The sequence below is a fragment of the Anomaloglossus baeobatrachus genome, chromosome 5, assembly GCF_048569485.1.
Source record: "Anomaloglossus baeobatrachus isolate aAnoBae1 chromosome 5, aAnoBae1.hap1, whole genome shotgun sequence".
Lineage (NCBI taxonomy): Eukaryota > Metazoa > Chordata > Amphibia > Anura > Aromobatidae > Anomaloglossus > Anomaloglossus baeobatrachus.
In genome coordinates, this window is record NC_134357.1 from 290,619,204 (window position 1) to 290,635,036 (window position 15,833).

At 39.7% G+C, this 15,833-nt stretch overlaps 1 protein-coding gene across 1 annotated transcript in view; it reads right to left on the bottom strand.

The window, feature by feature from the left end:
* Positions 1-2,784: 2,784 nt before the first annotated feature.
* Positions 2,785-15,833, bottom strand: part of MGAT5B (alpha-1,6-mannosylglycoprotein 6-beta-N-acetylglucosaminyltransferase B) — a 217,104-nt gene continuing 204,055 nt past the window's right edge. The window contains exons 17-19 of the mRNA XM_075349552.1: positions 13,263-13,337; positions 12,523-12,785; positions 2,785-4,153 (exon numbers count right to left, since the gene is read on the bottom strand). Coding sequence (XP_075205667.1) covers positions 3,955-4,153; positions 12,523-12,785; positions 13,263-13,337 — 537 coding nt within the window. The 3' untranslated portion in view covers positions 2,785-3,954. The remainder of the gene's footprint in view (positions 4,154-12,522; positions 12,786-13,262; positions 13,338-15,833) is intronic.

Here is a 15,833-nt window from a genome sequence, read left to right on the forward strand (position 1 = left end):
TTCTCCTGAAACTCTGTGCCATCTTTTCTCCACACATACCTTTGATCATTGTGGCCAAAGAGCTTTATTTTAACCTCATTGGTCCACAGAACTTGTTTCCAAAATGCATCAGGCTTGTTTAGATGTTCTTTTGCATACTTATAATGCTGAATTTTATGGTGAGGATGCGGGAGAGGTTTTCTTCTGAAATCTCTTCCATGAAGGCCATATTTGTGCAAGTGTCTTTGAACAGTAGAACAATGTACCACAACTCCAGCCTGCTAAATCTTCCTGAAGGTTTTTTGAGGTCAAGCAGCAGTTCTGATTTGCCTCTCTAGCAATCCTATGAGCAGCTCTCACAGAAATTTAGTTAGGTCTTCGAGACCATATCTTGACCTTTAATGCTCCTGCTAACAGCCATTTCATAATTACATTTCAAACTGAGGAAAGAGCAACTTGAAAACGCTTTGCTATCTTTTTATAGCCTCCTGCTTTGTGGGCCTCTACCATTTTCATTTTCAGAGTGCTAGGCAGCTGCTTAGAAGAACCCATGGTTCCTGTTTTTTGGCACAAGGTTAGAGGAGGCAGGGGTTTTATAAAGCTGTTAAATCTGCATCACCTGGCCTTTCATAATGATGAGAGTAAGCAAGCCATAACCCCAACAGGCTAAGGTCTGAAACCTTGCTCAAAGTTATCTCAGCACACAATTCTCTAAAAGTATCCAAACTTTTGCATCGGTCAATCTTCCATTTTGTAATTTTTAAAATGTAAAAGATAAAAATATTTACATTTTTTGCCTAAATTACTAAGGAAATGTGTCATCTTTAACTTTATGCCTTTTAGAGATCATTTCATCATCAACGTGCTTAACTGTTCACAATAACAGTAATTTTGAGCTAGGGTGTCCAAACTTTTGCATGCAACGGTAAAAGCTACCTCCTGTTCCTGAGCACCCTGGAAAGCAACAGATTTTAATGGTGTGAAGTTGCTGTCTGCTTGTTAAAGGGCATAATGAAAAAAAAATTACAGTCTTTAAAAGGTTTATTTTTAGTGTTTGATAATGTTTTTTTCAGATTATTATTTATTTAAAAAAAACATGCAATTTTTACATTGGCCACTAGGCCAAATTTAAAAGTCCTATTTCCTGCGCGATACATTAGAAGCAATAGACTACCTCAGATTCTATGTTTTAGTATAGATGTGTTAACTGAAAATGTCTAATCTGGCCAAAAGATGGGAAAAGTGAAATTTGGAATCCGGTCTGTAATGATAATGAGACTGCTGAAAAGTCATCTTTACAGAACAGGAAATACAAATCTAGTATAAGATCTAGAAGCCAGTGTTAAAATTACAAAATTCTTATTCTTTCAATAAAGCTAGTATTACGTAAAATTGAAAATATATACCGTATGTTTAAAAAATGCATCTTACATTAAATACTGATTTAAACAATGGGTCATTTTTTGATAACACATTCCCTTTAAAGAAGTAGGGCCTCTTAGCATCTGTCCACTGTTGTGCATTGGAGGTCCAGTGTAGTAATTAACACATGGCTCTAAATTTGAATATGTGAATATGTGGTATGTAGTCACAATTCCCCCCAAAAAGGAGACCATGTCAGTTGTTGATTTAGGGACATTGGTGTTATGACCTGGGTTCAAGTTAAAGAATCTATCTGGATAGTCACCTCTTTATGTATCTATGCCTTTATTTTTCTGGTGATTTGTTTTGTAGACATTCTATCAACTATATTTGTTTACTTATATGTAATTTTTTATTCTAGTAAGCATATAATAAAAACATTTTTTCTTTTTATGTTGATGGTCAGTAGCAATGAGCGAATATATTCAGCATTATTCGTTACTCTAATGAATATTAAGAAATTCGGGATATTCGTTACTCGTCAAGTATTTTAGTATTCGTCTCGTGAATTTTAAGTCCCCTCCCCACGTTTGCCACCTAATTTTCAGCCACTAAACGTGCAGTGATTGCCTGCCAATCACAGTAATGTCATAGCCATCTTTTCTACTGCCAATACTGTGATTGGCAATTGCAGTGGAAAAATTGAAAATGACGTTGCACTCCCCCATATATTTCTGATAACCAGCCCAGGTAAAGTAAACAGCTGTGTGCTTTATTTTGGCTGATAATCAAAAATAGAGGATCTCTCATGCAATTTGAATTTTTTTTAAATAAATAATAAAAAAAACTGCATGGGCTCCTGCCCTTTTTTGATAACCAGCGCAGATAAAGCAGACAGCTGAAGACTGATATTCTCGGGCTGGAAAGGTCCATGATTATTGAGCCTTCTGCAGCCTAAAAAGAGCAGCCCACAGCCACCCCACAATTTAGACACCTGTCTACTTTACCCGTGCAAGTTATCACTAATAGGAGGGGGACCGCAGGTCAAAGTGGTGGAATACTCTGACAAATTTGTTCTCAGAAGCAACCTGTGTTTCAGAGATGTATTCAGGTATCTTCCCCATGCTGTTCTTATTCAATTGCAGCACTTTTCCATCCATTTCAGCATTTTACAGCCCCGCCAGACATCCTGGGAGGGTCCGTTGAAAAGTTATTTGAGTTTCCTATTGACTTGCATTAGATTCATTATTTGCGACGAATACATGAATAATACAACATCTTTTAGACGAATAATCCAAACCCAAATATTTTAGTATTTGCCCATCACTAATTGTCGGTTGTAAGAAGGTAATAACGGGCATTGAGACCAAGGTTGATATATATCGGACTGAGCAGATCAGCTTCACTGTGTGTCTTCCTTTAAACTCAACCGAGTAATATCAATTTTATTTTACCAATTCAGCCTTTATTAACATAAATATTTAAAAGAAAGAAATGCTATTGCTCACACAGATCCTTCACAAATCCCAGTTTAATTGGAAGTATCAGCTTCAGAAAAAAGTGCATATATCTCTACCCCATCGCCCAATCCCTTCCACCGTAGCTTAAAGAGGATCTGTCAGCAGGATTTTGCTAAGTAACCTGAGGACAGCATGCTGTAGGGGTTAATGGAGAGATTTCAGCCATGCGTCTCTTGTCAAGGTCCTTGGTGCTGTTACTTACAATGTTTGCTTTAACACCAGCAGCTGGACTTCATTGTCTGGTGCAGGGCAGTCCAACCCGCCCTCTGCTGTGAATAGCAAATCACTGTCAATGTGCAAAGTCTATAGAGAGCCTGGTGTGGGCGGGAGCAGCTTTTTGAACTCTGCTGTAATGCTAAATCTAAAAGCTTTGTGTCAGAACCGTTGTATACAGTAATCTAAGTGATACATCATTGGATTCAGTGTCTCTTTGTCTACATCATGCTACTCAGATGAGGTAGCAAAAACCTGCTGACAGATTCCCTTTAAAATATATTACTTTCATGAACTTCACATTTGGTCCAAATGATTTATTAATCCAAATCCCCAAAAATTTGATAGCATTTGTATTTTCTATTTATCTTGTAAAAAAAATCATATTGTCACATTGTTAATGTTCAGAAATGGAAGTGATGTCGCTTCTAGAAGTCACTGGGTTGGCACTGGCTGTGCCACACTACCTGGCACCGACACCATATTTATTATGAGTAGTTCCAAAATATTGCAGTTAGATCATGCCCTTTATGTATGATCCTCTCTGGATGCCTTTCAGTTCTTGTCCAACTAATTGGTCTTTGTCGTTGACTTGTTTTATTCTTCATTGTGCTTTACTTATAAAAACATAGTCGACCAAAAACCACAAGAGGGCATGGATATAATTACGTGGCTCCAAGAAATATTACACTGGTTGTTGTGTGAGTGTATATAATGCTCACTATTGCTTTATGCTGCAGCATAAAACTCCGGCCAGAGATTTCGCTCTGTATACTCAGTTATAAAGGTACAGTCGGACCTCTACATGCAGCAGTCAATATGAATAGTAGTTGGAAGTTTAATGGAGACAGTTATCAGCTTTAATGGACAACCAATGGAATCACGAGCAGTTCTTACACAGAGCAATTTGTCCACGACGGTAGTCTCTGCATGGGCACAACCTGCGGAACTTTGTGCTTTGTCCTGAACAGCTAAAGAGTAGTGGTTCCCTCTGAAGATAGCATTCCCGGACAGAAGGTGACACGGCTGGGTACAAGTGGCTCATAACCGATTCTGTGCTCTCACACTGGGCTCCAAGCCTTTGATGACAAGATGACAAGAGATTATACATATGATCTGCACATGTCGTATATCAAACAAAAGTATTAATTAATCTACCAGTAGTTAGGGCTGCATCCAAGCTATCCACACACATTAGATAGAAATATGTCTTAATCCACAATTTAGACTAATTCATGCCTAAAAATTTTACAAAATGTGATATGTATCACGTGGTCACATTGTTTCCAACAATTAGCATTGGAATGTTCTATAGCTTTAAGAGAAAGTGGTAATTTAGTACATTCAACCTGACATGCCTTTACGGAGATTGGTTGTACAACCAATCTATTGTATTCCATTATGGCAAACACTCACATATAAATCAAGATTATTTTGGCAAGAAATAGAAATATATTTACATATATAGGCAACATGTTGCCTCAGTACTTAGCATTGTTGCTTTGCAGCAGGTCAGCACTTGATTCTTGGGATCAAATCCCACCAAGGACAAAATCTACAAGGGGTTTGTATGTTCTTCAAAGGTATACTGATAGGGAATTTAGATTGTAAATTCCAATGATAACAGTGTCTGTAAAGTGCTGTGGAACTAATAGTGCTATATAATTGAGTAAAATAGAAATGTTGAAATCAACTGATAATGTGTATACCCTATGAAATTACAGTTCTGGGTATTTCCATTATTCTTTTCAATGGTATGTGTCCTTCCTTCACAGTCTGATGTTATCAGCATTAATTGGAGACTAGATTGGCAGACCATGCACAGGGTTAAAGGGAATCTGTCTGCAGGTTTTTACTATGTAATTTGAGAGCAGCATGAAGTAGGGGCTGAAACAATGACACACTGATTACAATGATGTGTCAATTAATAGACTCTGTGCTGTTATTTCAATACAATGTTTTATCAAAAGGAGATTATCATTGCCAGGCTGCCCATTTTGCCTCTTGGTTCAACCCCACCCCAGCACTGATTATCAGCTTATTGTCAATATACAATGTAAATAGAAAGCTGGTGTGGGCGGGGTTAGCTATATGAGCAGTGTCACATTTATAGCAGACAAAACTCTGATTGTGTCACAACTACTGCATTCAGTAAACTAAGCCACACCACTGGAATCAGGGTCCATTTTCCTACATCATGCTGTTCTCAGATGAAGAAGCTAAAACCTGGTATGACAGATTCCCTTTAACACCAAGATCCAAGCACTACAAATTCATTGTCATTAACAGATTAACAAACATCCTCCAGACAGAAAAAAAGAACACTTAGATCTACGTAGATTTAAAGAATTCTTGGTTAAATGTTTACCCACTGGGAATCAGGAGTTAAAGAGGTTGCCCCCTACTTTTACATTGATGGCCTATCCTTAGGAGAGGTGATCAATGTCTGATTGGCCGGGATCTGACTCCCCGCACCCCTGACGATTAGCCCCTCTCGCTCTTGGTCCCGGCGGCGGCCGGAAATGCTCAGCTCTGCTCCGTGTTCAGATAGTGGCCGCGTACAGGTGCTGCACATCCGTCTCCCATTCAGATCAATAGGAGGCAGATGTGCAGTACCATGCTGAGCATTTCCAGCTTCCTGCTGCCAATGCCAGGACCGAGAATAGCCGATCGGCGGGAGCGTGGGGTGTCTGACCCAGTCGATCAGAAAATTGATGACTTATCCTAAGGATGGGCCATCAATTTAAAAGTAGTGGACAATCTCTTTAAACCTTTCATTTTTAAAGCAGATTGTTTTATGCCTTATGACTTTTTTATTTTCTTTTGGATCAATATTGTGAAACACCCCCTCTCTTCTAGCACGTCATCACCTATCCTATGCTTGATCTTCATAAACATATATGTTTTCTGCAACAAAGTTAGACAGAAAGGCAGAACTCACCGGAGTTGAAGGCACAGTGCATTTATTCTTGAATTACGGTGCTCTTACTTACATGTGGTGGAACAGGTACAAAGGCAGGGAGGTGAGGGGAGTCCGACGTCTTAGCTCACCTCACCTTTCCGCCTTTGTACCTGTTCCACCACATGTAAGAGCACCGTAATTCAAGAATAAATGCACCGTGCCTTCAACTCCAGTGAGTGCTGCCTTTCTGTCTAACCTTGTTGTCCGACGTCTTAGCTCCCCTCACCTCCCCACCTTTGTACCTATTCCACCATATGTAAGAGTACCGTAATTCAAGAATAAATGCACCGTTCCTTCAACTCCGGTGAGTGTTGCCTTTCTGTCTAACCTTGTTGCATTTGGACTCTTTCCCTGTGAATGTGCACCAGAGAAAGCCGATACTGTGTGCTCTTATAACAGCTTTTTAAGAGATCAGCGGTGCCCGTTTTTTTCTTCATTTTGAATTATATATATTTTCTCTATAACGTACCAATTGGTTTTAGGAAAACAAGTCTTTTTGCTTTACAGCTGATTTTCTTGACCTTTTTGACCATTTTATCATGATATACAACCGAGTCCCACTCTGGTCTTTTAGTTGTGTATCTTCTATTACATTTTCAATTTACAAAAAAATAATCTACTCAGCAGAGTTTATTGTCACTCAAATCAAATTATATGTTCCTAAGGTTTGCCAGTTGCAAAGTCTATTTTTTTTCTTCATAATCTACTGAAAGGGATGGATGTTTTCACTATGAGTTCCCCAAACACAATATGTCTGGAAACTGAGAGACTCTGATGTTCTCTTATTCTTCTCCTTTTAAGATTGTTTCTGACATATTTTTGAGCACACAAATACAGCAGTGATGTTTTGGGATTTAGCAGACATCGAGATTACAACTTCTTTCATAATTTCAGTGTTTTGTACCTGCCTGAGATCTGTATTAAAAAAAAACTATCGGTTTCTGAGAAAAGAGCAAAAAGTGACATTAGATGAACTTATAAGAATTTTCTTAAGTAAATATCATCATAAAATAATGCGATCATTTCTCACGCCATTGCAGAAATGTAGGTATTTGTTTCATTTTACCATCGTGAGGTCAAAATCTAATGCGATTCTCTTCTTTGGGACGTACGAACCATGAGAGTTGGGGAGTTGAATATATAGCATCTGAATGGTAAAAGGAGGTTGGTTGCTTAGATCTTCAGGATTTAGGGTGGACTCATCAGTTTGCCTAGCTTATTGTTTTGTCAAGTTGTTTGTAGTGAATAGTGATGGGCGAACCCGGATTGTAAAAGTCCAGATCTGCACAGATCTAGTACCTATGCGCCGATCTCGGGCCCGGAGTTTTAAAAAAAAAGGAAAAAGAAAGGAAACAAGATAAAAAGCAAGAGCCTTATACTAGTCTCCAAGCGGCTGTGACACTACTTCTGGCATTACCCTCATGTATATGCACTGCTTACCCTGCCCACCGACATCTGCAGCATCTGTGATTCGTTGCAGTCAGACCACGACCTCACCCTGTGTGCCAGCGTTTCTGACTGCTTGGAATCACAGATACTGTGTGCGCCTCTAACGTGGTGTAAAAATAAATTGATTAATAATTGGCATAGGGTCCCTCCATATTATGATACTCAGCACAGATAAAGCTTATGGCTACATGCTGCAGCCCCCATAAGACAGGCAAACTGATGATGAGTCCACCCTAAATCCTGAAGATCTAAGCAACCAACCTCCATTTACCATATATATATATATATATATATATATATATATATAGATATATATATATATATATATAAATATATATATATATAATTTTTATATATATATATATATATATATATATATATATATATATCTAATATATAAATATATAAAGCTGAATGTGTGTGTGTATGTGTGTGTGTGTGTGTGTGTGTATGTCCGGGATTGGCATCCGCACCGTCGCAGCTACAGCCACAAAATTTTGCACACTCACACGTCTGGACCCCGAGAGCGTCATAGGCTATGTTTCGAGGGGAAATTTTAACCCCACGCTTTACAGTTATTCGCCAAAAAACCTGCCTCCATTAAAGCGAATGGAGCTGGGAGCCACAGTGCAGCCAGAACTTCGGAAGAATGCGCAGCCACGCCCTTATATGGAATGTTGGCGCGTCACAATGCAGCCAGGGAAAGAGACAGAGACAGACAGGGAAAGAGGCAGACACAGACAGAGTAAGAAACAGACATAGACAAGGTAAGAGACAGACACAGACAAAGAGACAGAGACAGACACAGGGAAACAGACAGACAGGGAAAGAGAGGAAAAGAGACAGACAGGGAAAAAGACAGAGATAGATAGACAGACAAGGAAAGAGATTGAGACAGACGGAGAAAGAGACAGAGACAGTCAGAGACAGACAGGGAAAGATAGAGAGATAGAGACAGAGAGATATATACAGAGGGGGAGACAGACAGAGAATGGGAGAGAAACAGAGAGACAGTTACTATCCCGGGCATTAATATATTCTACTTATACATTCTATCCCGGAAATGTTAATACATTCTATTTTGTTAACAGCAGTTATTAACCCGGGCGAAGCTGGGTAGTACAGCTAGTATATATATATATATATATATATATATATATATATATATATATATATATATATATATATATATATATATATATATATTTCATTCAACTTCCCAATTCTCATAGTTCGTATGTCCCTGAGAAGAGAATGGCATTAGATTTTGACCTCACTATAGTAGGGTAATGAGCGGCCCTGGAAGTAGCGTTAGAGCTGCGAAGGAGACTAGGCAAGTATAACGCACTGCTCTAAACCCCCTAGGCCTTTCTACCTCCATTATAAAGCACATGATTCAGGTCCCCGTAGTCTTATATGGGGACTGGCATCCAGCCAGATATCCGGAATTAATTTCAGGTCCAAACTGGATTTTAAATCCGGTTGGACTTGCCAATTACAGATATCTGCGGGTTCGCCCATCACTAGTTGTTAGTTCATTGAACGCAATGGGAGAATGGATTAATTTATTTTTATCATAAACTAGCCTAAACAGATACACAAACATAGTCAGCAATTTCACCAATGCATTGCAATGAGCAGTAAATTAGTGAAACAAAATGAGATGAAAAGTTTCATACACTTTAACTAAGAGCCTGAATTTTACTTCACAATGAATACTGTTGTATATCAGACCAGTATTAAGATGTCTCTGTATTTTGCAGACCAACTAAAGAAAGAAGACATTGCTGTTTCTAAAGGGTTGATCTGCTAAAAAGATGACACAGCTGCTTGTAAAGGGTTAATCTGAATCTCTAACTGTATACTGTACATACTGCTATCATTCTACTCCTACTGCTCCATAATACACAGGGATCCATCTTAGATTGCCACATACACTACCTTCCGCATCACTTAAGATACGGTACTTTCCTGTGTTTTCACTCTGGACTTTATTAGTCTTTCTACAACATAATGGAATTTCCTAACTGAGAAGTAGGAAGAATCATGATGCTGTTTAATAGTGAGACAGAGGAAAGTCAGACTTTAGTCTTTTACTTACTCCATCTCTTAAAAAAAAAGTATAATCAGAAAATTAGCTATTGATTAAATAGGTTTTTGGCCTGTTAAAAAATTTCTGGCAATTTTTTATGTCAATCTTTATAAAAAAAATACATTAGAATTCTTGTAAATTTCACACTGGCCATTGTACTATTTTAGGCTATTGGCTCTCTGTTCATTCAGGAAGAGTGTTCATAGGTCTCACAACCATATTACAGACTGAATTAGAATGACAGGTAATTGCTCTGTACCCCGCTGTTAACATAAGATCCACCATTCACAATAGGTGATGCCACAGCTGCCCCTGCTTCCTCCCTTGATCTTTGCACACACTCATTAGATACTTCAATACAAAAAATAGGGTCTGAGTCGGTCTACTGCTGCTAATATATATGTGGATTTCCTGAAGCAACAGTAAGTAGGAGACTAAAACAGCCTCAGTCGCCAATGTGAAATTTGCAACATACTATTTAAAAAAACAAAACAAAAAAAAACAGTGATATGAAAAAATGGCGAAACTAAAAAAATAGATTAAAACACAAAATTCTAATTTAAATAATAAAACATTTTTTGAAGACACATTTTCTTTAAATGGCCAGGGATTTTATCAGTAAATTAGTGAAGAATTATTTTATGTTTTCTAATTAGAATTTATATTTTTGAGAAAAGTTTATATTTGGTCTTTTTTAACGTTGTGAGATTTCCCACGAGGTTACAGTTCCTCTTCATTTTAAGTGATAAAGCATATTTATCCATACTGATTGTTAGACAATTATCATAGATTAATTTTTCACCTGTTTTGATAAATCGTTCCAAATGTGTTCTTTTTCTATTAAGTCCATGAATACTTAAAGAGAACTTGACATTTGATGCATGCTGCCCAAACCCGTGCTTGACATCTGATGCATGCTGCCCAAACCCGTGCTTGACATCTGATGCATGCTGCCCAAACCCGTGCTTAACATCGGATGCATGCTGCCCAAACCCGTGCTTGACATCTGATGCATGCTGCCCAAACCCTCGCCGGATATCTGATGCATGCTGCCAAAACCCACGCTTGACATCTGATGCATGCTGCCAAAACCCGCGCCTGACATCTGATGCATGCTGCAAAAACCCGCGCTTGACATTTGATGCATGCTGTCCAAACCTGCGGGCAGCAGCATGTATCAGGCACTGGTTGTATTGGTTATATGAATGATAGACCCTGAAATGCTGAGGAGTTTTAGAGAACAGCATACTTTTCTTAACCACTGGGGACTGAATTGCACTGGAGATTAGTCAGACAGGCGGATCCTGGTGGCCCCTCCCCAAATGCACAGGCAAAAAACTGTGAATCCTGGGCAGCGGGCGAGGAAAAGCAGCCGGGGACCCAGCTATTCGACTATCGTGGCGGCTATAAAAAAAGTCATGCATATGCAACTTAGGCTGAGTTCATACAGCAAGTACCTGATTCCCACGAATTGGGCACCATGTATCAGATGTTAGATTGTGTTGAAGAATAATTTTTAGTCTAAAAAATTATGCACTTTTTTCTGTTCCCTATGATTTTGTCAACTCTATTAATGAAATTGATTAAATGTCTTTATTGTTTATACATGTCCCCACTTAATTCTAAGGTTCTGTAGAATATATTGGAGCTGTATAAAATTAGTGCCTCCAATTCTGCTGCCTTTACCTGAAGAAACATTCCCTATGACAGTGTGACCCCCAATTACTATCTCCTTCCATGACCTAGTTGTACAGATCTTGAATAGGTTGTTCCCTATGGGATACTTCGAGAAGGCAAGAAAGAGGGTGACTTTTTTTTAAAGCCAATTGTTACATCCAAGTAAACTTCAAAACAACCAGAAATAACATGTCTTCACATAAGAGTAGGTTTCCTTTCATCCTCCCCTTTGGAGATGTAAAAAGATAATGATAAAAAATCTTTTTCAGATCAGTAGAACCTACGTTCTATATGAAACGTAACATTCAGCTTTGAGTCATGCAGAGCTCTTTCTGCAATGAGGATGTCTTTGAGTTTTAGATGTGTCTAACCCGTTGTGCCATACTGTTCCAGATCTTCGATACAAACACTCTAACCTGTGAGACATTAGTAGAAATGTGCACGGATCCAAGAACATCACAGTCAGCTTTCTTTATATGTATGGAATTATTGCTCACCTTTGGAATGGCTTGTTTGGGAACGTTCCTATCATATGACCAAATTTAGCTATACTTTCAGGGGGCACTTTTGTTCTCAGCAGGCATATTAGAAAAGATTAGGTAGGTGGCATTAGACTTACATAGTCATGGAAGTTGAGTAATCAGACTGATGTGAACGTTTTAGATAAAGACATAAATAATTTAGTAATTGTCATATTGACATTAGGGAATAGTTATCACCTTTCCGAAAAGATTGCTTATAGTATGAAGTAGGTCATGTACAAAATATATCGGCCATGACACAAAAAGGTATCTCTCTCTATGGAAAGTAGAAAAGTCATGTTTGTTTTTTCACTACAAGGTTCCAGACATTGGTGCCATCTACAAAATGTTCTGACTGGTTAAAATCCATCCTTACCAGCCTAAGAGAAGACAAATATGTTCCTTACATTGAAATTGATAGCGGATTCCAAGGAATTTGCCAAAAACTGCCCATATTAGACATCCTATCATGTATGATCATTTTTTAGTAATGTAGAGAAAGATTGTTGCCATATTCTTTTATTTCGTGAGGATGTTGTTGGGCAAACAAAAGATTCTAGAGGAATCAAGTAAGTCAATTTGTAAGTCTAGATATTTCAAAAGTGATATTTGAAGAGGAACCAATGGTGGATTGATGGAGAAGCAAACACACCAAATTTTAGGGCAATTTAGATGGAAAGTTTAAGCCACAACTCATTTATTCATGGTTAATAAACATGATATGACCTCAGATTGTCGTATACTTACTGCTCCAGAACATGTTGTCTGTTAATGATGCTGAAGAACGTAGGCTCGCATACCAAGTCATGATCCCAGCAAGCACTTGTGCAGGACTCTCCTTCTGCAGACAACCAAACTTGCATAGATGTGACAGGGGGCCACATGGATGGAGGAGGTTCGCTGTGCGACCAGACCAGGTGGGTATGATTGATGAGAACCAAGGAAGAGGGAAGATGAACCTGGGATGTATTGAGAACGACGGGCAAAGGCAAAGGAGGAGAGCAAAACTCCTGGATGGGATTTCATATTGGATAGATAGAAATGAAAAACATGTAAGGGACAAATGGGGAAAAATGTAATAAAGAGAAGAAAAAAATGACAGGATTTAGAAGATATAGGAATACAGAATTAAAATGTTGTCGTGAGGAAATGGAGGATAATGAAGGATGGAAAAGGAAACAGAGACAGAAAAGGAATTTAAAGCACATTCTGCTCCATTATGCACTGATAGGTATTATCTGTAATGAACATTTCCAGCAAATTGGAGTATGCTAATACGTGTGGTCTGAAGACAGCCATCAAACTGTCGGATTTTCATTGATTTAACAATTTAGTGTTGTAGTATGGCGCACAGTTCACTGAGGGTCACCACTGGAGCAGAATACATTTACCAAGTACTTAATAGGAGTAAAGGAAGCTCTGCATGTTTTCTGGATTGTTGGAGGGATCTAATGACAAGACCTTATATCCGCTGATTGGCAGCTTACTTGGTGCTGTATGTAGGCATGGAGTCTCTGCAGCATTCCTTCACTTGTAAATTCATAGGGTAGATACGGTTCAATCTATGGAAATGGAAGCAATTAGATTTGTTATCGGTTATGCCTTGTAGACAAAGCCGCCTACATCACACTCTCTGGCTATAAAATCCATTACTATTTGTTAACAAGGAAGCAAGACTCATAGGAATCGCTGCATTTCTAAATAGCAGACATTTAAGGTCATGGCACATGAGTTCTGACAAAATTGTGTACATGTATGGTATTACTACAGCAGAAAACATAGTCACCACATATGCTAAAGGACAGAGTTGTTTCTACATAGCGACATTAATACAGCAACACGAGCCTAGCCCCCGTTCACCAGGGGTAATAAACAGAGAATATTAGGGTTCTGCTTCCATGACTGCAGCTTTTCTCTCCTCATCACATTGTCTAATGAGTTCCCTTGGGCCTCGTCCCTGAGCTCAGTGATATACTATTATTCTTCTCCACAGAACCTTCCAGATAATGAGACCTCTTTCTCGGCTTCTCAGGAATATTGGCTGTTAAACCACCCGCAACTGACACCTCTACGGCTCAATGACCTCAGATTGAAGCATTAGCCATACCTCAAACCCCCACCCCTCCGCCGTCACCTCTGTCCTCCCTTCAGCCAGTTACATTTCTATTTTTTTTTGCCAAAGGGAAGGCAGTAAAATCTATCTATCTATCTATCTATCTATCTATCTATCTATCTATCTATCTATCTATCTACTTCTCACGCTGAGGATGTCAGAACCTTGGGCCCAGGCCACAGACAGCAAAAAGAACCCATTTGTTTTTTTGTGGTAAGAGAAGTTGGTGAAATCCATGCACCAAGAGGACCACCATTTTTGAGTGGGGCCTAAAGAGGGCGTTCTAAATATTTGTTGGACATGTTATTGCGTCAGGCATAGAAGGGGTATAGCACCCGGTCTCAGCGTGGTATCCCCACTCCCAGGCCCCAGCAGGGGCAAGCTCCCTCTTACCTGCCCGGTCCCAGTGTGGTATCCCCATGCATTCCCGCTTCCAGGCTCCGGTGGGGGCGCCCTCCCTCACACTTGCCCAGGAGTCCCTATCGCTCTTCTCCAGTCCGGGAATTGCCGTGGCCTCCTCCTGTTTCCAGGCCATATGCAGTTCCGCTGTGAGCACCCGTAGGGTGCACGCGCAGTCACACCCCCTTTCTTAAAGGGCCAGGCATCACATTACCCGGAAGCTATTCTTAGGTCACCTGTTACCCTAAAGGTAGTTAAGACTGCTTCCCCTTACAAGAGGCATCTGAGCAACATTGCCTATTAGTGTATTGCTAGAACTCAGGTCTTTGTACTTTACTACGTCTAGCCCTGCTCTTCAGTCCAAGTTCTGGTCTCATGGGCCTAACCACTGTCTCATCCTAGAGCCTGCTATCTAACACCACCTCCATACTGCCATGGCTGAGGCACTACCTCCATGCTGCACGTCAGAGCCATTACCTCCCTGCTGCCACGTCAGAGCCACTGCCTCCATGCTGCCACGTCTGGGTTGCTACCTCTGTGCTGCCATGTCAGAGCCACTACCTCCGTGCTGCCACGTCAAAGCCATCACCTCCGTGCTGCCAAGTCCGAGTTCCCACCACCGTGCTGCCACATCCTTGCACACCAGCATCGGACATTAAGAGACTGTACCCATCGGTAGAGACTATCTCATCTGGTCTCTGGCTGTCGTGCATTTTGGCCTTCTGTTGGGGCGCCACACAATCCCTGTATAGGGGTTTGCTGCTCGTTGCTCCTTCAGGGGAGTCCGGTGCATGGCACAGTATGTCCACCCTCGGACGCTCGCCGTCCCTCGGCGACCATAACAAGGGGTATTAGATGTCCCTTGTAGTGTGATAATATTGGTTGTAAAAGCCTTGTTATACTTTACTGTAGTTGATAATATTTATTTCCATTATAGTAGTATTATGTGGCAACTATGTACATAATAATATAATTTCATTGTGTATTGTTATATATGAAAAATGTATTATAGCTACATTGTCTTTGAGAACAAGTTGGTGGTAGAAGCTAAGGTACAAAAATTGCCTTGAGGCCTAGTGAACTATAGCTATGCCTCTGTCTGTTTCCATAACCAAGACAATGTAGAATCTTATGTCCAGTTTTAGATTATCAATAATGTACAAGGAGACTGTATGGTTTAAGCTTCAGAAATAGATATTAGTGGACAGTGCTTGTAAATACAAGAAATGTAGCGATTTACTGTTTATTAAAATATTCAGCCATTCTAGAAAGTTTAACACTCTTTTTTGTGTACAGCTTGTTGCCTTGGAGACCAACCACTGTTTCTTGACATCAGAACATGCACCGTGCTTACATGCTCTTTTCTATTGAGATTGTAAGCACTGTTTTGAAGCTGGCAAGAGTCTATAGAGTATGTGTTATGGTTCCACCTCGCCGTTCACATGGCTAGGGGGCAGAGCCTTCTCTCAGGCCTCAGTTCCGGAGCTTGGATGCATTAAATTCTGTCATCTCTGGTGAACTAGCGCCAGCTATAATCTTAACACTG